The 27,654-nt window shown below is 41.5% G+C and overlaps 1 protein-coding gene across 1 annotated transcript in view; it reads left to right on the top strand.

Annotated features, from left to right (window-relative positions):
• The window catches only part of LOC126262253 (sodium- and chloride-dependent glycine transporter 1), a 144,631-nt gene that overhangs the window by 47,825 nt on the left and 69,152 nt on the right, over nucleotides 1–27,654 (top strand). Inside the window, exons 4-6 of the mRNA XM_049958739.1 lie at nucleotides 8,124–8,255; nucleotides 21,909–22,063; nucleotides 25,399–25,484. Of these exons, the coding sequence (XP_049814696.1) occupies nucleotides 8,124–8,255; nucleotides 21,909–22,063; nucleotides 25,399–25,484 (373 nt within the window). The remainder of the gene's footprint in view (nucleotides 1–8,123; nucleotides 8,256–21,908; nucleotides 22,064–25,398; nucleotides 25,485–27,654) is intronic.

Here is a 27,654-nt window from a genome sequence, read left to right on the forward strand (position 1 = left end):
GATCGACAGGAAGTGCAAAATTGCTAAGCAGGCATGGCTAGAGGACAAATGCGAGGATGTAGAGGCATATAATGTCCACGGGAAAATTAAAGAGACCTTTGGAGAAAAGAGAACCACCTGTATGAATATCAAGAGCTCAGAGGGAAAACCAGTCCCAAGCAAAGAAGAAAAGCAGAAAGGTGGAAGGAGTATATAGACGATATATACAAGGGCGATGTACGTGAAGGCAATATTATGAAAATTGAAGAGGACGTAGATGAAGATGAAATGGGAGATATGATACTGCGAGAAGAATTTGACAGAGCACTGAAAGAACTAAGTCGAAACAAGGCCCCGGGAGTAGACAACATTCCTTTAAAACTACTGATCGCCTCGGGAGGGCCAGTGTAATATTGGTAATTTTCGCCTCACAAACATTAGTATATGCTCAATAGTAAAGGCCGGCCGCGGTGGTCTCGCGGTTCTAGGCGCGCAGTCCGGAACCGTGCGACTGCTACGGTCGCAGGTTCGAATCCTGCCTCGGGCATGGATGTGTGTGATGTCCTTAGGTTAGTTAGGTTTAAGTAGTTCTAAGTTCTAGGGGACTGATAACCACAGCAGTTGAGTCCCATAGTGCTCAGAGCCATTTGAACCATTTTTTTAGTAAAGGCTTGATGGCCTGAAGTTATCAAACAATTGTAATGTAAAAGAAATGAACTGTCGCATAGCAGCGACAGAATCTATTATTCTTTATCTCTGCCGCTCCTGCGCGTCGGCTGTAAATCTGTATGTATACGTATCGATTCATGACATAAAAAGAATTCTGTTGTTTTAAGACAAATGAGGCCTTGAGTGCTTCACCTTTTACTGTTTCAATTCCAAGACAGGCGGACGCGGACTTCCTGCGTTCCGCAGTCTGCGTTTTATAATTTGAGAAAAACATTCTGTAAATGTGCTAATTGTTTTCTCAATCAGAGAACATATATGTTGATGTAGTTAATTACGAGCAGGAACCATCAAGAAGACATTAAACTCAAGTATTGCCTGTTATGTGCTAAGCTTCTGTTAATACGCATCAGCTATTGTAACTATTATATAAGAAGGTACGTAGCATTAAAACACGTGTGTTACACAGGGTGGTCCATTGATAGTGACCGGGCTAAATATCTCACGAATTAAGCATCAGACGAAAAAACTACAAAGAACGAAACTCGTCTAGCTTGAAGGGGGAAACCAGATGGCGCTATGGTTGGCTCGCTAGATGGCGCTGCCATAGATCAAACGGATATCAACTGCGTTTTTTTTTTAAATAGGAACCCCCATTTTTTATTACATATTCGTGTAGTACGTAAAGAAATATGTATGTTTTAGTTGGACCACTTTTTTCGCTAGATGGCGCTGTAATATTCTCAAACGTATAAGTACGTGGTATTACGTAACATTCCGCCAGTGCGGACGGTATTTGCTTCGTGATACTTTACCCGTGTTAAAATGGACCGTTTACCAATTGCGGAAATGGTCGATGTCGTGTTGATATATGAATATTGTGATCAAACTGCCCAATTGGCGTGTGCTATGTATGCTGCTCGGTATCCTGGACGACATCATCCAATTGTCCGGACCGTTCGCCGGATAGTTCAAAATGGTTAAAATGGCTCTGAGCACTATAGGACTTAACGTCTGTGGCCATCAGTCCCCTAGAACTTAGAACTACTTAAACCTAACTAACCTAAGGACATCACACACATTCATGCCCGAGGCAGGATTCGAACCTGCGACCGTAGCAGTCACGCGGTTCCAGACTGAAGCGCCTAGAAACGCACGGCCGGCGCCGGATAGTTACGTAATTTAAGGAAACAGGAAGTGTTCAGCCACATGTGAAACGTCAACCACGACCTGCAACAAATGATGATGCCCAAGTAGGTGTTTCAGCAGCTGTCGTGGCTAATCCGCACATCAGTAGCAGATCAACTGCGCGAAAATCGGGAATCTCAAAAACGTCGGTGTTGAGAATGCTACATCAACATCGATTGCACCCGTACCATATTTCTGTGCACCAGGAATTGCATTTCGACGACTGAACGTCGTGTACAGTTCTGCCACTGGGCACAAGAGAAATTACGGGACGATGACAGATTTTTTTCCACGCGTTCTATTTAGCGACGAAGCGTCATTCACCAACAGCGGTAACGTAAACCGGCATAATATGCACTATTGAGCAACGGAAAATACACGATGGCTGTGACAAGTGGCACATCAGCGACCTTGGTGAGTTAATGTATGGTGCGGCAGTATGGGAGGAAGGATAATGGGCAATCTAAATGGTGCAATGTATGCTGATTTCCTACGTAATGTTCTGCCGATGATACTACAAGGTGTTTCACTGCATGACAGAATGGCGATGTACTTCCAACATGATGGATGTTCGGCACATAGCTCGCGTGCGGTTGAAGTGGTATTGAATAGCATATTTCATGACAGGTGGATTGGTCGTCGAAGCACCATACCAAGGGCCGCACGTTCACCGGATCTGATGTCCCTGGATTTCTTTCTGTGGGGAAAGTTGAAGGATATTTGCTACAGTTCATGTATCATGTCCGTAACATTCTCTCCCCTGTTTCTCTATAACACAAAACGGTCTGACCTACTTGGAAGTTTTTCGATGTCCTCCGTCAGTCTCATCTGAAGCGGATCCACAACGCACAGCATTACTCCAGAAGAGGACGGATAAGCGCGGTGTAAGCAGTCTCTTTAGTAGACCTGTTGCTCGTTTTAAGTTCCAAAAAAAATGGTTCGAATGGCTCTGAGCACTATGGGACTCAACTGCTGTGGTTATAAGTCCCCTAGAACTTAGAACTACTTAAACCTAACTAACCTAAGGACAGCACACAACACCCAGCCATCACGAGGCAGAGAAAATCCCTGACCCCGCCGGGAATCGAACCCGGGAACCCGGGCGAGGGAAGCGAGAACGCTACCGCACGACCACGAGATGCGGGCTCGTTTTAAGTGTTCTGCCAATAAATCGTAGTCTCAGATTAGCTTTCCTCACAACATTATCCATGTGACAGTTCAATTTAAGTTATTCTTAATTGTAAGCCCTGGCTATTTAGTTGAATTTACAGCCTTTATATTCGAGCGATTTATCTTTTGACCGCAATTTAGAGGATTTCTTCTAGTACTCATGTGGATTACTTCACACTTTTCATTATTTTGATCAACTGCCACTATCCGTACCATAGAAATATCTTGTTTACATTTGCAATTGGTTGTGATCATCTGATGACTTCACAAGGTGGAAAATGGCAACATCTGCAAACAATCTAAGAGGACTGCCCAGATTGTCTCCTATGTCATTTATGTATATCGGGGACAGGGCCTGTAACACTTCCTTCGGAAACGCCAGACTTTCCGTCAATTACTACGAACTGAGATCTTTCTGACAGGAACTGACGAGGTCTCGGATACAGGTGGGGATTTTCACAGTTCCAGACCCTCCAGGGCGGCTCCAGTTCCACTCAGTAAGCTATCAAATGTGTACCGGGAGTCTTTCCCATCGTTAAAAGGCGGCCGACGCGATGAGGCTCTACGCTGTTCCTCCTACCGTTACGGTAATGAGGGGCTGTACAGTCAGACCTATAGTGCGGCCACGGGCTGTGCGCCACGGACTTTATCTTTACCTTACCTATAAGCAGAGTTAATGGCCACGCACATAGTCCGGCAGACCCCTCAGTTGCACCCGAACTGTCAGCTGGAAGACCAGCGGTCACATCTACTGAATGTCCAATATACGTTCAGTTGAACCTGGGCCAGCAAGGCAGGAACCGATTAGGTTGCTTTCGTATTACGCTGATACGATAGCTCCCTACTTAGCAATCAGATACAACCGCTCGCTCACCAACAGATCTGTACCTACAGATTGGAAAATTGCGCAGGTCGCACCAGTGTTTAAGAAGGGTAGTAGGAGTAATCCCATCGAACTACAGACCTATATCATTGACGTCGGTTTGCAGTAGGGTTTTGGAGCATATACTGCATTCAAACATTATGTATCACCTCGAAGGGAACGATCTATTGATACGTAATCAGCATAGTTTCAGAAAACATCGTTCTTGTGCAACGCAGCTAGCTCTTTATTTGCACGAAGTAATGGCCGCTATCGACAGGGGATCTCAAGTTGATGCCGTATTTCTAGATTTCCGGAAAACTTTTGAAACCGTTCCTCACTAGCGACTTCTAACCAAGCTGCGGGCCTATGGGGTATCGTCTCGGTTGTGCGACTGGATTAGTGATTTCCTGTCAGGAAGGTCGCAGTTCGTAGTAATAGACGGCAAATCATCGACTAAAACTGAAGTGATATCATGTGTTCCCCAGGGAAGCGTCCTGGGACCTCTGCTGTTCCTGATCTATATAAATGACCTGGGTGACAATCTGAGCGGTTCTCTTAGGTTGTTCGCAGATGATGCTGTAATTTACCGTCTGCTAAGGTCATCCGAAGACCAGTATCAGTTGCAAAGCGATTTAGAAAAGATTGCTGTATGGTGTGGCAGGTGGCAGTTGACGCTAAATAACGAAAAGTGTGAGAGTGATCCACATGAGTACCAAAAGAAATCCGTTGGAATTCGATTACTCGATAAATAGTACAATTCTCGAGGTTGTCAATTCAACCAAGTACCTGGGTGTTAAAATTACGAACAACTTCAGTTGGAAAGACCACATAGATAATATTGTGGGGAAGGCGAGCCAAAGGTTGCGTTTCATTGGCAGGACACTTAGAAGATGCAACAAGTCCACTAAAGAGACAGCTTACACTACACTCGTTCGTCCTCTGCCGCGCGGTGTGGGATCCTTACCAGGTGGGATTGACGGAGGACATCGAAAGGGTGCAAAAAAGGGCAGCTCGTTTTGTATTATCACGTAATAGGGGAGAGAGTGTGGCAGATATGATATGCGAGTTGAGATGGAAGTCATTAAAGCAAAGACATTTTTCGTTGCGGCGAGATCTATTTACGAAATTTCAGTCACCAACTTTCTCTTCCGAATGCGAAAATATTTTGTTGAGCACAACCTACATAGGTAGGAATGATCATCAAAATAAAATAAGAGAAATCAGAGCTCGAACAGAAAGGTTTAGGTATTCGTTTTTCCCGCGCCCTGTTCGGGAGTGGAATGGTAGAGAGATAGTATGATTGTGGTTCGATGAACCCTCTGCCAAGCACTTAAATGTGAATTGCAGAGTAATCGCGTAGATGTAGATGTAGATTGACTGTCATCATGTCCCCCAGCTATGCTGATGGGCTCACAACTCTTGCCTTAATTATGTTATTAAAGATTAAGTAAAACGGAAGAAAACACGCAAGTCATGGTATAAAGAGTGGTTACTGAAGAGAAACATATTCACACGCAAATTTGTCCAAGTAACTTAAGCTACCTCCAAAAGACTAGCACGATTAATGCACTATGGATGAAAGCACGTACTTACAACTGTGGTCATTGTTGGCACCACTGACAGGAAAAATACGGGGGTGTGAAATGCGATCCCTCCTCTTGAATAACTCAACAGTTATGTGGTCCCTGGGTACGGTGAGTCATCTTGAAGGCCTGAAGACTGCTGCCATCTATCACCTTAGGCACGTGGGATAACTATACCTGAAACATGTGAAGCAGTCTACAAAGTCCTACAAAGGGATTGTTATGTATGAGGCGGAACTATGGGCCTCATGGAAAAAGGGTGACCCGACTGAGTCATGCAATTTGGTCTGATCGCGAGGAGTTGACATTCAAAAATGGTTCAAATGGCTCTGAGCACTATGGGACTTAACGGCTGAGGTCATCAGTCCCCTAGAACTTAGAACTATTTAAACCTAACTAACCTAAGGACATCACACACATCCATGTCCGAGGCAGGATTCGAACCTGCGACCGTAGCGGTCGTGCGGTTCCAGACTGTAGCGCCTAGAACCGCTCGGCCACCCCGGCCGGCGGTGTGGCCATTAATTGCGCGCGTTGATTACGTATGCTGACGTGAGGATCAATTAACTATACTTGAAGAGATGTATCTGGAACATCTTAGGTGATTAGAAAGTTAGTAGACAGGAATACAATTAAATACTTAGCTTTAATTCAGCATCAGCGCTGAACGTCGATATTGACTTTGTACAGTAATATTTACAAGTGCAGTTATAGAATGAACTGCGAATACTTCTTTACAATTCTGATTGCTTCACACATATAGATCAATTGTCAATTCATAAGCTGTATGTGGCGCCTGGCTAGGTCGTAGCTACTGACTTAGCTGAAGGCTATGCTAACTATCGTCTCTGAAAATGAGATCTCTGAAGCTATAACAAGTGAACCATTCGTATTACAGGCGGCTGTAGAACTGGGCAGTGCGCTAGCTTGTCTCTTAAGACCAGCCGAGTGGCGGCGCTCGGTCTGCTAGCGTCGACAGTGGCGACTCGCGGGTCCGATGTGTACTGACGGACCGCGGTCGATTTGAAGCCTATAACCTGGCAAGTGTGGTGCCTTGCGGTGACACCACAGGGATCACTTGGAAGCTATATGGTCAAATTGCATTGCTTTTTAACCTAATTAAAAAAATATGCGAACTAGGGAAAATCTTTGTAAGCAGGCATAATCGGGGAAAGCACATTACTGTTTCTTTGCTGCCGTTCTTTAATACTGCAGTCCTGTTCTCGGTTATGGTGAGATGTTTTTCAATGTACTGAGTTTCTCAGGTGTGAGACTGTGAACCGCTCGAGCTTGGAGAACCATAATAGTTGTTACTGTAAAGCTGTTACAGAACTGGATAAATTTTGTATAATTTCTGGTAGTGAGGAGGAAAGCGACGAACAAATCCTTAGTTTCCATCTAAAACGACACATTCAGCTTCAAACAACACATCTTTAGATGAATTTCTCCGCAAACTGCTGTTGATTGGCATCTGAATCGCGAGTACCATGCAGGTCGGCCAGTCGTCACAACGCGCTGCGGTGTGCCTGCACGCTCTTCAGCTGGACCAAATGGACGAACGACTTTTCGTCCGTTCTCGGTCCGCTGGATCAGTCGAACTTCACAGTCCAGCCCCGACCTATCGCAGGTTCCGTCCGCCGGTCTTCCAGCGGACAGTATAACCGTAATTGCACGGTTTGCCAGTTCCTTTATTATTGCACAACGGCTGCTCAGTGTCTTAGCACTTACGTCTATGTTTCAATCGTTAACAATTTAGAACTGATTTGAAGTGCAAAATAAACTACTGTTGTAAGTTGTAATCTTTGTGTTTGCTTACGTTATTTGCCCACATGTAGCTGTTTTATGTACATTGTACTATAGACACTGGAAACACACCCAATGAGATTGTCGTACCTCTAAGCGAGGATTCTTGCTAATCCCTGGATGGCAGGATCCTCGCAACTGCGTTGTCTTTGGTGTCGCTAGGATGAATGTAAACAGTCCCAAAAGCCTAAATTTAGTCGAACGAATACAGTTTCACAGAACCTTCTAAAATGAACTTGAATGTGCAAGTAGTTAATTTCTCATGTCCTCGTATTCTGATAAACCAATCATCCACAGCGAGGGGTGATTCAAAAGAATGTTACCGCTAAAATGGGATGAATATGTAACTATTAACCATGCATCAAACGCGAACGATATTCAGCTTTAACATAGCATGGTTTCTATGTGCTACACATGATGCCAAACAAGTTGAGACAATTACGTAAATTACGTACCACGACTACTTTCATTCAATTTCAATTAAATACACATTTCACAAGCAGAAACATGTCTACTATTTGTGTGTTAACATAATTTTGAATCACCTTGTATAAAAGCAGTTTTTAGAGCCTAGAGTAGAGGATGGCAAAAATAATCAACTGTACAACGTTAGGTAATCACCTAGTAAAAAAATAAAAATAGAAAAAGGGGCGGGATTGATATAACTGATAAGCTTCACACTTGCGTACATCTGTTACTGAATCGTGTCCAGTTCTTTGCAAGCAGACCTCATCCCACCACTTCGTGTAAAACATGCAGAACAGATCAATTTTTGTTTACGTCCCCGGAAAAGTCCCTTAACAAGTGTCATTCAGCTGAGCACACTCACTGCAACAACATAATGCCACCTCATGTTGCTCTTGTTTCAGGCGCTTTCCTAGTGCCGTACCTGCTTATGCTGCTGCTGTGTGGAATACCGTTGTTCTTCATGGAAACGTCGATTGGGCAGTTCGCCAGCACTGGCTGTATTACCATATTCAGGATATGCCCTCTCTTCAAAGGTAAATTTTTAGTTGCTCATTTTGTTTCTAACGTTTAACACAATACGTACACAGAATATTTTGCAGTGTTCTGATAATACTTCTGGTAGTATACACACTAATCATAAGCTGAATGTATATTGGTACATTTAATACCATTTAACACAACATTAATGCACTTAATACTGCAATATATGCTACTCACAGTTAACTTACGTCATAGTAAATTGAGCTAAACGAAATTTTAGTTCTGTAGTCAATACAAGAACTGGTCTCTCGATTATGTCGCATAAATGTTTGTGGGATTCATGTCCGGCGATCTGGGTGGCCAAATCATCCGCTCCACCTGTCAAGAATGTTCCTCAAAACAATCGCCAACAATTGTGGCCCAATGACATGGCGCACTGTGTAATGGTACTTGAATTACGTAACCATCACGACACCTCAACTCAACCTCTCGATACCAGCAATATTCTACTGTGTTTCTGTAAAGTAGTTGACATATTTGTGAGACAACATTCAGATTTGATTTCATTAATGTAGAGGTATTTTGATACATCGATATGTTTGTATTGCAATGATATTATTCTTATGTGTATTCTTTCTTTTGTCACTATGATCTTTGACGTACTTGTAACTCTTGATTTTTGGGCGCGTAAACGGTTATTAGTTGTTAGAGAGTCGGACCTTGAGAAGGTCAAGTCTTGGACGTCATCTTGGAAAGACGCATAACGTAGTCAGCTTATAAAATGTGAACTTTAACAGTGAGGAAGATGTTTTCAAGTGTGTTTTGTATTGTGAAGTGATGTTTTGTGTGTTACGTGATATTGCAGCAAAAGTAATAAAAAAGAAGTGTAACTTAAATTCGGAGTGCTGATTATATACTTACATCAGCATTGTGCTAACTTTCAAAGGTTTAATCTTCAAGAATGGTTTGTGAAACACATCTATAAAACATTTGAATATAGCAGAATAAAACCTAGGCCTCTTTGCATCCAAGCTTGGAATCGTCACCACCTAGATTTTCGACGATTGAGCCATGACTTTACAACGAGACCAGCGTGGGAAACACGAAAAGATGAGTGCCTAATTTATTCATTATTACATGAAATGACTTTATTAACTGTGCTCTAATGACACCTGCCACATAATAACTTTGTTGTTGCCCGAAAATGCAGTATTTAGCAGCGTGAGCAACACCACAATCATTATTAAATTTTGACCTTCGTTGTGGTAGGGTCGTTAGAACTGTCACCCACAAAAATTCCATCATTTTTTGCGAACATGAAGTCCCTGAATGGTTGTATATGGTCTCCAAGTAGCCGAACATAACCATCTCTAGTTAATGGTCGGTTCAGTTGGACCAAAGGGTCCAGTCCATTTCATGTAAACACAGCCCACACCACTATGGAGTCACATATTTTTATCCCTATACGACGTATTCGTCAGAGGTCATAAAATGTTTGCACGGTTTCTCTCGAATATCGGTTATCTTAATTCAGACAACAGGGTTTCACGAGAAGACGATCGCATTCCTATCAAAGGTTCAAATTTAAGCTCCTTGAACATCTCTTTTACAGTACACCGATTAAAAACCGTCTTTCCAGGCGCACCTCTGGATTTCTACAAATTCAATCAGGCTCTTGCCGAAACAGTCCGTTCCACATTCCAAAAATTTTCTTAGTTAATTTAAATCTTCCATTCGGCTCCCTTTGTACTGAACTTTCATCAACAACTATATGTGTGACAGTAATACAGTGTTTATCAGAGATATTCACTGCGCAGGAAATCGAACAGCAGAAGTAATCGCCATTTACGATATCACACAATTACAGAGCTTTTGCACATAAAAACGAAGTTCTGAAATCGGTCTCTCAGTGAATCAAGTGCTGTATGGAAAAACCGGTAGTGAGTTGTTAGAAACAATAAAATTCGCAAATTTTTTTTAAATGCGAGTTATTGTCAAAACTAGTTTGAGGATAATAGACAAAGTCTTTTATCAAGAGGGCCCGTAAATCCCATATTTCCAAAAATCAAACTACAATGTTTCTCATCAAGCCACATTTCCACATATCTGCGCCATGAGGGCAGATTCACTTTTGTTTTGTAAAGGCAGTGTTGTTGTTCAGCGTATTCTCTCATGACGCAATTCTGTGTAGAAGGGTTCCATAAATGCTCATGTCTATGGGTGACGACATCATTGTAATTACTTTGTATCTTGCTAATTGGAAAATACTGTATATTACCATTTTTGTCAGAATATGTTTCAGTCTCCAATGTAGTACTTGGTGTACTACTATCAAAAACATGGTTATTAGGATGTCTATCGGAAAAGTCACGAATGCTATACAAAAAGAAATAGTAATATCTATGTTAGAGCATCGATAATTTCTCTCATTTGCATCTTTGTCTGCCAGAAATGTAAAAGCTTCTAACTATGAGCAAGTAACATTCCAAAATAAAAAAAATTGTGCACGCCTTTCACGACGTGTTTTCTGTTGACTGGACGCATGGATTTTCAATCTTGGCCGCCATGGGCGCTCATACCCGGCGGCAAAGGGGGAGGCGGGGTGTCCCCCACCCCGACACCCTACAGGAGAAGGAAAAAAATTGCAGTAGTCAGGTGTTTTTCGTTCAAGAAATTGACTTAAAAGCAGGTACTACCTACAAGCGGTTCAGTACTAAGATATTTTTACAAAGCTTTTTTTACATGTACACTTCACTTTTTTATATGAGATCAAGCATTCTTAACCAGCGATGTACAGTGAGAAAATGCGCGCAAGCGAAACGCTCTTGACGAGTCGTTACCTCTCACCTATACTACCCAAGCCCACGCGGCAACACAACACAACAATGCGTACGTTCACTGTTAACTTATCAAAACCAAGCTTTTTCATCATAGGGCTATAGTTCCCAACGTCTCGTCTGGGCGTAGTTTAGTGTATTCAGTCAGCGGAAATAACTTTTAAATTGGTGTAAATAAATCGGTGAAAAGTGTAAATATAAAAACATTATGGTTATTCTGTAGTGTTCCATAGTTTTCCTGGTTCGTTGCATCGGCTCAAAATGTTTACAATTTTTCAGGTGAGCATACACCATTATAAATAATGCATATTATTGTTTTTAATAAAGAAAGACACTTAATTCTTAAGCAGTTAACAGTGGCAGGTTACAAGTACTCAGCGGGAGATTACTATTAATTTGTTCTGAAGTTAAGATTTGTTGTATTTATTTCAGAGATGTACAGAAAGGCGTTTCTGCTCCACAGAAAAGGAACCTACATGGCTCATTAAAAATTCCAGGTCCCATACCTTCGGAAGTGCTTCCCACAACAACTTGTAGTTTATCAACAGAAGCTTCTAACTTCACGTGATCTATCGAGAAGAATCTCCACCATTGCCAGTCATCAGAAGTGTTATTTTCACAATGTTCTTCCACCATTACCACTGAGTTTTCTGATATCACTACTCTTGAAGCTGCTGAATGGGATGACGTCAATCCATTAATTTCAGTTTCTACTATCAACAAGCCCTGGGGGTACATTCATTCGCAGTTAACTACAGCTTTGATTCAGGCGAATGCATAAACCTATCAGTCCCTGACGAAGTCGTATCTATTGCTAACAAACCCACGTTCTCTAAATTCGCCTCAAGATTTGAAAAAAAGACATTAATGATAAAGAAACTATAAAAAGGCCTTTAAAAAAAACCTGGCTCGAAAAGTACTCAAGCCTGATATACTAGCCCAAGTTGAAGGGAGGAATTTGCAAGTTTTGCACTCTAGTTTTAAAGGGAGAAATATTCGGTGCTTTTGTGATAAAGTCTCAGCAAGGTTACAAACACTTTCACGTGATGCTCCAGGCCATGAAAAGAGCAGCTAGCACCTTGAATATTGAAGTAAGGCATAAGGTTCTGTCAATCGTAGAAATCAGAAAGAAAAACGTGATCGAAGAGTTAGACAATGGGATCAAGACCTTGTAAATACCAATAGAAAAGAACTTAAATCAATTCTTGCTACTTTAATATACTGTGGCACTCATGATGTACCCATTAGAGGAAAGAATTTGAGCGAAGGAAAATTTCAAGATACACTTTTGTTTAGAGTAAAAAATCCACAGTGGAGGAGCAACATATATGTCGCACAGACTTCAATGCAATTTAATAAGTACATGGGGTTATGTGTTAGAACGCGAGATTGTTGATGAGGTAAACAGATTAGTAGCGTTTTCATTATTGGCTGACGAAATAGACATTAGCGGGAAAGAGCAACTGTCGATTGGAGTACGATTTGTAGACGAGAAATTGAACTTTAAAGTAAAATAAGAATTTTTAGGGTCTGCAGAGCTAACTACATTGGTTGTTTAAGGAATTTCTTCATCTACTTTAAAATTTTTTGAAAAGTCGGACCTTGATACGAATAAGTTAATTGGCTTGGACTTTGATGGCTGTTCCACAACGGCAGGCCATGAAACTGAAGTCCAGGCTACGATCAAAGAAAAACATCTTTCAGCTGTTTAATTCCACTGCGCACCGCACAATCTTAAATTAGTTCTCAATGACGTTAACGGTGTCCTTCAACTGTTCCACTGTCAGCCATTTGAAGAAACTCATAAAATTATAATTCATACCTTTTTACCGCAAGATGGCTGACAGTGGAACACCTTCAACTGTTCCAGTGTCAGCCATTTTGGTGTTACACCTTCAGCTGTTCCACTGTCTGCCATGTTTGTTTTTACAACCTTTAAACAGTGAAACAGTGACAGTAACAGCTCAATATATAGTGTTCACAGTGAAGAATAGGAGAAAAAAGGAAACATAAGTGAAACATAATGTAAATAGACACACACACACACACACACACACACACACACACAGACAGACAACCTTCCACGCAGAATTAATTAATTGCAGGCACAGCTATAACAATTTTGAAATCGTAATTTTGGCTTAAATAATTTGTCTACTTTAAGGTGAAAGTGGTTGCAGATGACAAACTGTGAAACAAAACAGTCACTGTAGAAACACAATACATTAGGAAAACCTCAACATGTGGTAAAAAGGTATGAATTCATAATTTTATGTGTTTCTTCAAATATCTGTAATTACGATTTAAAAACTAATATTTACGTGTATACAAACAGTAAAGAACGTTCTTTATCTTTAATAGCTATAAAATAAAATCCCACTGAAGATGCTGCAACTGCAGTGAAACATGTTTGGGTTAAAAAACAAAATTGTATTTTGCTAAATGCGGACCCTATCCAGAAACATACGTATTGTTAAAGCAAACACGGGAAAAAGATCTTCAATCCCAAGATGATTAAATCTGACAATCAAGTTTTGGTGTAATTAACTGCCATTAACTGCACTTTCATCTGAATTATGAAGGACGTGCATTTCTAAGATTCGAAATTCCAGTTTTCAAAAGAAAAACAGGCACAATCGCAAAACTATGTGTGCTACTGTAGTAGCCGTTATTGGGTATGTAGGCGTGATGTCGAGGTTGGCAGTCGGACAAACAAACAATTAGCACCCCAAATTTTCCGACTTCTAGAGACATGTACCGGTTCCGAACTAAGGTGTTCGTGCGCCAAGAAAGTTTGCCAAGCAGTGTTTCTAAAAGAGTTCACAGCTGCAAATACGCTTCTCGGGTTAGCCGCCGGATCGTATTGTGTAGCTCGCACAATATTCCATCGATGCAACTGCTCGACATCAACAGGTGGTGGCAGTTGCTGCTGTCACTGCTGCAAGGCGCGACTCATGATAATTGGGCGATGGCGTCGAAATTTATCAAGCTGGGAGCAGGCAATACGCGTTCGCGGGAAGCGCTCGTCGTTGGAAGAAAGCGGTGCTCCTGGTGCGGAAAGACCATCCGCGCGTGCGCTATGGGCAACGACTGTGCTGCCGGACACTACTGTGGTTAAAAGCCGAATTAAACCTCAGTAGTGCTCTGCGTTGCGTGATGAATCGGAAGACCTTTTATTCCGTTTTGATTTAGTGCTGGATTCCAGGCGGCGCTTAGTTAGAAACCTGCATCCCTGTTGAAAAGATTGTCCGCCATACGGATATGTATGACTTTAATAACACAGCCCCAGAAAGATGACGCTAGGGATAAAATTTCAGTCTTTTCGTAAAACATACGATGTCCTGTGTCCAGGCAATGCTCCACTACCGCAGATTTGTCAGGCAGCAGCGGAGCATTTCCTGGGCACGGGACATCGTCGTTGCATTAAAATTACCGTCTTAATTAAGATTCTGAGTTACGATGAACGACGCTTTCGCTACTGATGGAAAGACTGTTCTATGTAGAGCGTGCAATAAGGACGTCGCGTGCTTCAGCAACATACACTGTACGTAAGTCATAAGCACAGAAAGAACAAAGCAGTGCAATCGTCTAAGAAGCTAATTTGGTTGAACACGAATGTAAAGGACTCTAAACGCCACAAGTGAATTTTTGCGTGATATGTGCTCCTCTATGGCTGCTGCGAACGTTCCATGGTGCAAGCTTCCAGTGCCACAATATCGCGTGCTCCTTACAAAAGTATTGTGGTGAGTAGATTCTTGATGAACCGACATTAAGGAAAAACTATTTGTATTTTTGTTGCAAGAAAGTTGTGAAACCTAAACGGCGCTTCATAAGTAACCGTCACATGCGCATAGGTGAGACAAAAATCTGGAAACACTGCGTACAATGCAGGCTTGAACATAAATGCTGATGCTAGCCAAGCCTGCAGGGTGCGCTGTTGTATTTGACCACAAACGGCACCTGTGCCAAGTTCTTAATGTGTTGCAAGTGTCTATCGTGGTCAGAACAGTGTTCTGTCGGAACTCAGTGCATTCCAACGTGGACAAATCGTTGTTGCTCGTATAGTTGATGCTTCCATAACCAAGGCAGCCAAAGTGTTTGGTGCTTCGAGAGGCATACAGGGAAAGCGGAAAAACATCATCTGCTAACTCCAAACACGGCTTAAAGTGTGTGTTGAGTGATCGTGACACACGGTCACTGAAGAGGATTGCGACATAAAACAAGAGGACTGCAGAACAGAATGTCACATTCGTGAACCCCGCAGCACCAAAACAACAAGAAGGGAGCTCCAGAAGCAAGAATTGCAGGGCGAGCTGCAGTCCACAGCATCCATCAATGAAAGAAAACGGCCGTAACAGGAACAACTTGGTGCCAAAGCCAGAAAACATGGGATATTGAACAATGGAAGAATGTCATTTGGTCGGATGAGTCTTGTTACACACCGTGAAGAGGAATGCGACATAATTCAAGAGGAGTAGAGCTGCAAAAGTCACTGCAGAACAGAATGTCACACTCGCGAACCCTGTCAGCACCAAAACAACAAGAATGGAGCTCAAGAAGCAGGGATAGATTTCCAAGTTCTGGCCGAGTTTACGTCCCAAGATTGAAACACTGAGGGTTCGGTGATGTTGATGATGATGTTGATTTGTGTGGCGCTCAACTGCGCGGTCATCAGTGCCCGTACAAAGTCCCAATTCTTACACAGTCCATTTTCTTTTCACAATCCAATCTAGTCACGCTCTCAAATGATGATGATGAGGAGGAGGACAGCACAAACACCCAGTCACCAGGCAGAGAAAACCCCAGTCCGCCCCGGAATAGAACCCGGGATCCTGGGACCCACAGGCAGCAACGCTAGCCCCTACACCACGAGCTGCGGACAGGGGTTCGGTGATGACTCAGGCAACCATATTGTAGTATTCCACGGGCCCCCTGGCTACTCTGCACTGTCGCGTTACTGCCAAGAATTGTATGACCTGTTTGGTTGCTCAAGTACATCTCGTAGTACTTTGTTCCCCAACGGTGAAGCTGTGTTCCAAAACGTCAACTCGCGTCATCCAGAACTGGCTTTGTGGCACGAGAATGAATTGTCGCATCTCACCTAGCCACTACAGGCACCAGAACTCCACATTAACGCGCCTTTGGGGTCTAGTTAGCAGAGAAGGGTCCGTAATCAATATCCACCTCCACCATCGTTACCTGAACTTGACACTATTTTGCAGGAAGAATGGCGTAAGATTCGCCTGAAACCCTGCATTTATCCATTCCGAGAGACTGGAAGCTGTTATGAACGACGAGTTCCCTACTCTGCATAATGCGTGGCAACGATAGTACTGTATTGTGTTTTCAGTGTTTCCATTATTTTATCCATTCTCTCTAGATAAATGACTAGGAAACAAGGGATGAATGTAGAAGTTTCAATGGCAATCTCATTGCTAGCAAACCCGACGGAGAAGAACCCTCATCGCCATTACTGATTTCCTGCCAAGCGTTTGCTACCATTAGCCCAGTTGACGAAGTTCAAAAAACGTCGACTGGGGAAGCGATTCGTGTAGTCGCAAATTTTTGCATTGTGATAGGTGGGAGTCCATGAACAACATGCTAAAAATAGTGACGGTGAGGTGTACGCGTGAAAAGCGGGAGGGGGGAATTTCAAGCTCAATTTTCTGTGTCTTTCGTGAATATCTCGAAAGCCGCCGCTTCTATCGAAAATGTTTACCAGTATAAAATTAAACTGCATTAACTTTCCCACAGAAAGTTTCTATTCATTTTTTTCTGTGGGACTAATACTTTCCGCGTCCAAGGGGCTGCAAAACATGCAGATTATTAAAAATACTGTTTTAATGATACAAAATTGATATTTATTGGTAAATGAAGTTATGAACAAATATTAAATGTGAGTACCACAACTAAATGCAGTAGAACCGTATTAAGGAATGAAATGTGTTCTGGGAGTGCAAGGGGCTGGGGGGCGGGGAGGGGGAGGGGGATACAGATTAGATGCGTGAAGGAAGGTGGGTCGCCACATTGTGGTCATGAGCTTCACTCCTTTGTAGAGCTGTGAAATGAAGACCGATTAGGTGATTGCTCACACACTACCCCACTGCATCACAAAAAACAACTACAGGGTATTTCACAAATTTAAATCGACCCTACTGCAGCTCAGCTTATGAAACAATGGCGACGCAGTTTCCAGACACTTCCAGGGCTTGCTTATTTGTCACAAAGTGTGTTAGCACCACATTAAATACCGATATGAGTTGCTAAGTGGAGTCATAAAACTAAAACAAGATCGGCATATGGACAGATTCTACGTAAATATCTGCACATTGTTCTGTGGTGCTAGATGGGGAACTGCTTATGGGTCATCCTGTGAGGTACCGTCTGGGGAAGGAACTTCCCCCATCATAAGCGCTGCTCGCTTTTCGGCGTACAGACAGACTACACCTGCCCAGAATTTCCTGTCCAGTTCTGTTATGCAAGACGACAAAATAAGTCCACTCCTTTAGTGTTTATATAGTGTAATACTTATTTGCAGTTGTTGAGAGAGCGTTACATTCGTATAAACAATGGCTGAGAAGGACTTAATTTGTGTGATGTGGTGTTGGTGGGAAAGGCATTGGATTGGTAAACATGGTATCTTGCAGCTGTCCGTCGGTGACAGCATATTTTAAAGCCACGTAACCATGTTGTAGTCACTCCATGGTGAATAAATGAATGACCTGAATGTTACTGTACTTCTCTCTCTTCGTTAACTTTGTAACTGGTAAAGTGCAAGCTCTTCCACTCAATAACTGCTGACACCTGTAGAGTGGGTTGCACTGAGTGGGGCCACTTACCACACTTTCACAATATTTCTTCCAATGTGGTTATGGATATGGCTGATGGAATGGAAGTCGTCATGTTCAGGTCTAGAACAGTTACCTTCTGTAATACATTGCTCGACAACAAGACGAACTTTTCTCCTAATTTTCGTTCCCACTATGTCTGCAATATTCGCTGTGGACATCAATCATCTCCTATAATTTGCACCATTAACATTCTGCTACGTGGAGAGATCAGTTTCCTCCTGCAAAAATTTTTTTTCTGATCAGTGACATTCGCTGACTTCAGAGAATTTGGAAAAGTTCCTGGTTGTTTCTTGCACCTCAGAATGTAAGGGAAGATAGGAAATCTTAATAATATCAGTGGTGATGGATAATTTAGTAAACAGATGTGACCAAAAATAATTTATTTTTTAATGCAATATAAACTTTCAAATAACAAGTATTAAACTGCTTCGAACATTTGATTACTTTACAAAATGAGTGTTAAATACTCGTGTTTGCCTATAATCGTGTAAGGAAAAAAAGTTTACGAAAGATTTGAAATTATGCTTAACGTTTGTTAGAAGGCGCAAAGTGCTGTCATTATGTAACACCGGATGTATATAAACAGGATAATTTCCGCTCCATTTTAAGCAAAAGCAAGTTTTTCACTCAACTCAGTATTTATGATCTCGTATCTCCTGAACTACATGCCGTACAATGATATAAGTTCGCAGGTGCATTCAATGATATATGTGTATACTCTCTGCAAATGCTGTAGCGAACAGAGTTAGTAGTAAGTAAGTAATAAATCAAAAGGTCATGCCTGATGCTGAAGATTGACTGCATGAACAGTGAACACACTTTTTTCCTCTCATCATTTTGTTGGGTGCTGTAAGTGAGAAAAAGTTATGTAACAGTTTGAAATTATGTGAAAGTTTGTGGAAGTCGCCAAGTGATCTCATTCTCAAATGCTCGATGAATGAAGTCCGAGTATTTTCACGCAGTCAGTTACACTGCCTTAATGCAAACGCACAGTTTCTAACAGCTGTAATACTTGTCTTATTGTGTTAAACTTTTAATATAAGATTATATCTCTTAATGAGTAGCCTATGAGAGCATTTTAAATTTTTAAATTCGGTTAATAATTTCGCAAAATATTGAAAGCCGAAGTTTTGCTGCTGGAAGTGGGACTGGGTTCTGGGTTTCAGATAACGTTTAGTAATATAGATCCTTAAAAAAATGTTTTTGATATTAGAGTACCACTGGGGGAGGATGCCACACTTTTTGGTTGAATGTGAAATTTAGAAGGTAAATATGGAAACATTCAAAACGAGATTAAACACACAAATTTAACAATATATTTTCAAACTGAAACTACATGTACATGAAAAAGTACTATATTTCTGTCCCATAGCATATTTTGTTTAAATGCTGGAGTACTAGGGATCTCACCCCAAAGATTGGGGTAACATGGCAAAATAAAAATTTGACAAAGATAAATCCATTTTCCAATGATCATATATGATGCATTGTACAATAATACAATGTAAACAGTTTTGCTGTGATTTCCACTTCTGCTGAGGTTGATATTTCCTGTTTTTCAGCACAGTTGTTACACATACCTGCTTCTTCTATGCAGGTTTCATGAAGCAATTTTTGACAATCAATTCTACAGATTCAATCCGCTTGGGGTCCATTGGGATTGTAGTAGTTTATTTTGACCTGAACACAGCCGTTATCATCATCTGTCGATTTTCCTTCCCTGCATTTTTGGCTGACTGATGGAGCTTTTTTTCGTGCTATTGCTTTCCTTTCCTGTTGCGTGGACTTCATGATGTTCAGGTTTTCCTTGCTTGTCAACACCAATGCTGATTTCTTCCCTTTTTTCAGATGCTTCAGGTCAATATCTGGAAACGATAGCCCTGCTTTAGCTTTAACATGTAGATTAGACATACGTTCTCAATCGTTGCTAACTCCCAATTTAGTTGGTTCTTTTGCTACACTTTTCATTTCGAGAGTCCTGCAGTTACAGAAAGAACAGTTTCAAGAGCATCTTCATCACTTGCAGTTTCTAGTCTAACAGCAACGTTGTCGGTTTCGTTAGGCTTCATCTTCGCCAACACAGCGTCAGATATGGCAAATGCTTCCTCTGGTATTTTCTGGGCATTCAGTTGAAAGACACCACCGGTTTCATATATACTACTGGCGTTTGATGGCGTTGCACTTTTTTGCAACACTTCCTTCAGCGTTGGTCCAAACTAGGCTTGTGAGACTTTCCTGCCCAAGAGATCGTCCAAGTATTACCTTGTAGAAGAATTGCTTCAGCAACTTGAGGAGGCATCAGTATAGTAGCTATAGGAAATGTGCTGAATGAGGAGGCAAGCATCATATCTGTCTGCTAGTTCCAACATCTCAGTATCAGACCTGTGAGACATATGACCACCAAGGGCTAACAAAAACTTTCCTTGTGCTTTCATTGGGATGAAATGTTCCTTTAACTTCAACATGAATGTCGCTGAATTGATATACGCTGAGGTTTCATTCTTGAAAATTCTTGAACCATTTGGAAGAGAATCCCCTCATTCAAATTTCTTATTTTTCCCCTTTAAAATACAAGCTAGAGGCAAAAAATGCCATTCAGCATTACAACATGCTATTATGGTAATTGTTTCCCCCTTTTCTCCACAGGTCATTTGATTGATCATTGGGGAACCTTTTTTGTAATAACTGATTCATCTCTGGGGTTCATCTGAAAACTGTATTCGTCCATATTAAAACTATGGTCTGATTTGTCAATTAAAATATTCTGTAAGAGAACATTCTCTAGCAATTTGAAATAATTTCCAATGTCTTCTCTGTTGAGTGCCATTGCCCCTTCGATGGGAAGTCCCTGAGGTTTCCTCTTCACAAGACTAGGAAAATGTCTCAAGAATGAGTGTAGCAAATCCCACCCTGCCATGCCGGCATCCTTGTTGAAATGATGAGCAATACCATCGGTTTCAGCAAACTGAAATGCCAGTTTTCGCACTCCTTCTCCAGTAGCTGGACATATGGAAGCCTGCAACCTCTTAATGTAAAACACAAGTTGTTCCTCGTTTTCTGTTCTAAGACAACTTAAAAATACAATGCAATATTCTTAATTAAAATTGATATTATCATTTACACCAATATTCAATGCTGTTAATTACAATTTAGTATTACAATAGCTATTTTAACATGAACCTTTAATTTGTTATTGTTTCAATAGATTAATAATTAATTAAATTTTGTGCTAGTTGCATGACAAAAGAAAAATAAATGGTTTTTTCTAAGTTACTCCCTTTCATGTCCCATTTCTATTTTTTGATATCATTCTTCCCTAATAGTCTTTTCAAAGTCTGATATGGAGTTACATATGCCTCAGAAGCTCGAAAACAGCTCATGCCACTAGTTTTCACAAACCATACATGTAGGCATTATCTTTAAAGAAATTAATACATATAAAAGTTAATGTGAATAACTATCATACCCCAAAGAAAATATGTCTTCTTCCAAAGCGTTCATGGCGAGATGCCACTTGAAATATACTTACAAATATGGCAACAAGGTGCGTGTAACTACATGCAAATCATAGGTTAATATACGTACTAAGTGGTAAAAGCACAGTTATAACTAAGGCAGGTGGATACAGAGCACTATTATTGTTTTGAAACACACTTACAATCATTTTACAGTGTAAATCGGAGCACTTACCACAGATTTCAAGCTCACAAATGTGAAAATACCCATTAAGACTACTTCCAACGCTTCCCACTCAAGACAATGACGCAAGGAATCTGCAGACTGACGAGTGATGCACTCTCTTGGCAGAGTGAAGCACTCTGACTAAAGATGCATCTCACCTGTGATTGCCATCATACCTCTATCCGCTCTACATATATTTTTACACGTTTTACCCATTTTCATTACATAGATATGTACGTATTTCATGTGTTGATACTATACAAAATTCTGAGCTCTATTCATCACAGCTCAGAGCACACTTTTGTAGCGCTCACAGTTTATCTCTTTCTGCTAACAGGCGCCGGTTTGGCCATCGTGGTGGTCAATGTGCTGTGCACGACGTACTACAACGTCATCATCGCTTACCCGCTGTACTTTCTCGCCATGTCTCTGCGAGAACGCCTTCCCTGGCAAGACTGTGGACATTCATGGAACACAGACGCCTGCCTACCGGTAAATCACACATTCCTTCGTGCAGGAGTCGTAAGCAACTAAATACGTTAGAACACATTTTTCTTCGTCATACATATCTAATTACAGACCTCTTTAATACCTTGTGAGTGATCATATATGTCTCCTTTTATTATGATCTTGTGAGTCTTCTACAGTTTGTGCTCTCTCCCGCAATGTACGAAGGTGAGTCAATTATTATCCGTAGTTTAGTTATATTTTTGTTTATTTTGGTAGTACTGTCGTTTTACGTTGATGACGCATGCTTTGTTTATTTGTTATTATATCTTTACAGTTTTCAAGATAGTTTCGTTATCGCTGCCGTGCTGTTAATCATGGCTGCTCCGCTGTCTATTTGCGCCAAAGAAGAGCAACGTTTACTGATCTGTTTCTTGTGGTCGGAAGGCGTATCAGGGGCCGAAATTCATCGAAGACTTCCGGTACAGTACGGGAGCAGTGTTTTGTCAGAACGGAATGTCTACGAATGGATTGAAAAATTCCGAAAAGGTCGCACAAGTGTTACTCACGATGAAGGAGCTGGACGACCATTTACAGCCACAAATGAAGAAACCATTGAGCACTCACGTGAAATGATTCTTTTAGACAGATGATTAACTATGGATGAAGTGGCACATCGTCTGCAAATTAGCCACGGTTCTGGCTACGAAATCATCCACAACAGACTTGGGTTTCATAAAGTTTGTGCAAGATGGGTCCCAAAACAACTCACACAGTTGCAGAAACAAACGCGCTCGGACACCTGCAAAAAAATTTGGATCGCTATGGTAACGAAGGGGACAACTTCTTAGACAGGATCATTCCTGGTGACGAAACATGGATCCATCATTACGAGCCGGAGACTAAACGGCAGAGTATGGAATGGAAACACCCAAATTCGCCTTGCAAGAAAAAGTTCCGCTGGAAAACTGATGCTTAAGGTTTTTTTGGGACGCACAAGGTCCAGTACTGGAACATTATGGGGAAAGGGGCGCAACAACAAACAGTGTACGTTACAGTGAGATGCATAATGCCAGAGTAAAACCTGCCATTCGGAGCAAACGCCGAGGATTGCGGTCAAAAGGTGTTGTGTTGTTGCACAATGCCCGTCCGCATACTGCTGCCCACACTGCTGAAACGCTCCAGAAACTCAAATTTGAAGTACTGGATCATCCTCCATATAGTCCCGATCTTGCCCCTTCTATCACTTGTTTGGTCCGCTCAAACGGGCATTAAGGGGCCGTCGATTTGCCTCGGACGAAGCAGTGAAAGAAGTGGTGCGTTCCTGGCTCGCAGCTAGAGCGAGAACCTTCTTTTATGAGGGCATCAGGAAGCTTGTACAACGATTGACCAAATGCGTTGAAACGCAAAGAGACTACGTAGAAGAATGATGTTCTTATAAGTTTCCTATTTGATTACAATTAAATTTTATAACTACTTTGCGGATAATAATTGACTTACCCTCGTACATCTAGCCCAGTCTTTGCAACCACTGCTTCGACATCTCTGACTGCCACGTTTGCTATTCGGTCTCCTATCTCTCTTCATAGTAGCTCACATTTCCTTTCGTCTGTGGTGTCTCCCGTCTTAATCTCTCGGACCAGTTCAACAACTCCATTAGCCGTTGGTGTACATATCACTACAAACAATTAGTTTCAAAGACAACCAAAATACGTCGCATTTCCGTTAATTTTCGTGCAACAGTGGGGAACAGATTACCTGCAGCTCTTGTGACGGCGGTACGACGTACTTCCCCTCCCCCAACCTCCATTCCTAAGACCCATAAGGTTCGAGTTCTTCTTCTCTAACAGAGCTAGTAAGAGGACTGAGCCACCAGTTGTTACTTAATTACAAGTTTATATTAAATCTCATAATCACTACGGAATACCACCTCCAATTACTCAGCTACAAATTTATGTAATTAGCGCTATGCTCAGCTATGCATTTCGAGCTACAAAATCCACCTTCAGGAAGTATGTGTCTAACTAGAGATAGTAATTCACGAGACGATTTACGAGTCGTATTACTGCCTCTAACATACCGAAAATGTAGCATCGGTATTTGCAACAGCACCAAGTTTAGGAAACGCAGAAGACTATATTTTTGGCAAATCATGATGGATTTATGTAAAATTCATTCCGTAAAAGCTGGGGATTCACTATTTCTCTATATTCGATAAAAGTTTTACTATGAGCAACATAAATCTTACGGCAGCATATATTTTACGAGGGTTGTCCCGGAAAGTAATGCACCGCATTTTTTTTCTCAACCGAAAACGATGCTACGAATGCGAAACGTTACGTATGTATTATTTGAAGTTTCCTGAGTGAGCTCGCCAAGTTTCCGTCACTTCCGACAGATAGCGTAGCCGGGCAGTTTCAAGATGGCGTCTGTAGATGATGTACGTTGCAAGCAACGTTCCGTCATTGAATTTCTCACTGCAGAGAAAGAAACTGTGGGGAACATTCACAAACGCTTGTGAAAAGTTTATGGGGTACCAGCTGTCGACAGAAATACAGTTAGTCGCTGGCCACGGAGGGTGAGTTCATCAGAAGGCGGTTCGGCCAGCTCCACGATTTGCAGCGGTCGGGGAGACCATCCGCGACTGTCACATCTGACAGACATTTCGAGGACGATGCGGAGATGATTCACACAGTGAAGCACTGGCTCCGCCACCAGGACAAGAATTGGTACCGACAAGGCGTACACGGCCTTCTTTCGCGCTAGAGGAAAGCCATAGAACGGAATGGAGATTACGCGGAAAAATAGGGTGTGTAGACAAAACACCATTCTTTCGTGTGTGTAATTCTCATTATCTTCAGTAAAGAATTGTTGAAGAAAAAAATACGGTGAATTACTTTCTGGGCAACCCTCGTAATTACCATTTACGTTCATATGATATGCTGTAAGATTAAAAACGACAACTGGGTCCAAATGCGTATTTTTTGCCTTTATAAAAGATTATGCTGTCCTGGAGGTCGATAATGTTACCTAGAAAAGGCATAATTTTACTTTCTACTCCTTAAATTGAACAAGAATTATGATTCCAGTTTCCACAGTTTCTATGATTATCATGTACCGAGTGTTCCTAACAACAAATATAACACGTCTCGCACGGAAACGGCAACGGCCATTGTCCTGTCAGTCATAGTCTAATATTCCATGTAAAGTACCTGGAAACAACAGCCTAGCAATATTGAATAATAGACACATTTAAATTTTTGTTGTTCTAACTTGGAGTGATGTCAAAAAACGTATCTGCTTAAAAGCAACAGAATAAGTTCCAAACCTGGAAAAGGTCTTGCTCTGTTTGTTATTCGGTGCTGTTTTGCCCTTTGCAGCTCGCCACGGGCGCGAACGCTACGAGAAACCTGCAGGTGCTCAACTCCAGCATGCGAAGGAAAACGCCAGCAGACGAATTCTTCCAGTAAGTACTTGCACCACGAAATGTTCAACTTCTCGCACACTACTGCCGTAGCGTCCCCTGTTCGTTTTCTTCATTTCTCGCAGTATCTCGTATGATTCCCGCAAGAGATCGAACCCAGGGTGCATCCACTCTGAAGATATCACGAAATGCCGTCAGGACTTAGATATTACTATTATGTGTGTGGTGTGTGTTCTTTCGGACACCACACATATAACAGGAAGTAAAAGTACCACAAGTTCACAAAAATTGCAAGAAAGAAAGGCTAAATGCGTCATCATTTGCATTACGTAAAACTTTGATGTTACACCATAATTTCACCGATAGCAATCAGTATAAAATATTAGCGACAATCCTCTCCTAGAACAAGCCCCGAGCATTCCCCAGTAATAACTGCTTCCCGCAAAATGGCAACTGACTGTGTTACAAAAAGAGATTTTTGCTTGACCGAGTGTAGCAAGAACAAGGTGCAGATTCCTACACACACTGATGAACAGTTAAATAGAAGTTGGCAGCCATCTTCGAAGGATAACTTCACTGTCAACTCAAGAGCAGGAGATTAATGATTAACGTCCCGTCGACAACGAGGTCATTAGAGACGGAACACAAGATCGGATTACGGAAGTATAGGGAAGGAAACCAGCCGTGCCGTGTCAAAGGAACCACCCTGGTAATTGCCTAAAGCGATTTAGGGAACTCACGGAAAACCTAAACCAGGATGGCCAGACGCGGGTTTGCATCGTTGTCCTCTCGAATGCCAGTCCACTGTGCTAACCACCGCGCCACCTAGCTTGGTACATACCAACTCAATGACCCTGTGACTGGAGTAGTTCGGTGTGGAATATCACGTTTTATCCTGACAAAGATGTAACGGTTCTTGCTGCTCCTACCAAGTGAACCAAACACTAGCACGCAAGGAAGAAGCGTTAACTGAATATGCGATTCAACTGCACAGGTTACAAATCTCGTGATTTCTCGTCGCTATTTAAAGAACCATGCCATTACTTTTTTGAAGTTGCGTATGATGTATCTTTATGTTGACACTACAGAAAACTTACTTTAGTATTCGATATGCAACAGTGTCTCCAGTTATTCTATAAACTGGCTGTTGGATGTTCACAACAGCATTTAGGCCATAGCAATTCTTATAAATTACTGATATAGCTCAGCGTCACAGTTAAATGCAGAAAGATATTCAATAAAAATTACTGCCTATCTTCCTTTGATAGTGACTCCAGTATTGAAATAAATCTAAGTTAAATTGGAATGTTATCCCAATCGTCATACTTCTGATGATGAACATGCAATGTAATCGAAATAATTGTAACTCGTTCCACACGGGCAAACATTTACCTCATGCGAGCGAAACTCGAATACTTCTGGTTTATAACAACAACCAACCTTCTCCGTTTGTCGGATTTAATTTTAATTGCATACGAAAAAATAATACTTATTCCCTCTACTCTAGAGCTACTGACTTACGTAATCTTCAATGTAATTGAGCCAAATGGAACGGGAAAAAGTCGTAGTAACCGGTACAATGGTAAGTACCCTCCGCTGTGCATTTCACAGTGGTTTACAGGGTATGGATGTAGTACGCAGATGTAGAATATTTGTACCTTTCTGAATCGTGCGGAAATGGCGTTATCAGACAGCTCATTTTCTGAGACCCATCCACAGCCCCTGGACAGAACAGCGTCAAAGTGGTTGTACAAATATTCACCTGCTTTGGATGAATGTTCGTTAGCGATAAACAGTCCAAAACAAAGAATATTGTAGTGGCACTGCAAACAGATTATCCACCTTGAGATATAATTTAAGTACTCGATTATCGATTATTGAAGCAATGTCAATCGCAACACCTCGCAACAGACTCTTTGATTCTAACTTAACTTGATATTACGCAAATTCTAATTTTGTTATACTCAAGACATATTTCTAACAACGATAAAATATTGGTGATTGTTTGTTGATTCCGTAGATACCATACAATCCTTCTGAAATTGCATTTTTAGATTCCTGTAAGAAATCTATATTTCGAATGTCGAAACTAGATAAGTTTGTAACAGATCCTTATGTTTTGCTACCATGAATTATTGAGGATCTATAACAACTGAAGATCACGATAGCATCGCAGATTTCATGGGGACCTACTCTTTTAGTAATTAGAAAT

Source organism: Schistocerca nitens, chromosome 6 (genome assembly GCF_023898315.1).
Source record: "Schistocerca nitens isolate TAMUIC-IGC-003100 chromosome 6, iqSchNite1.1, whole genome shotgun sequence".
NCBI lineage: Eukaryota > Metazoa > Arthropoda > Insecta > Orthoptera > Acrididae > Schistocerca > Schistocerca nitens.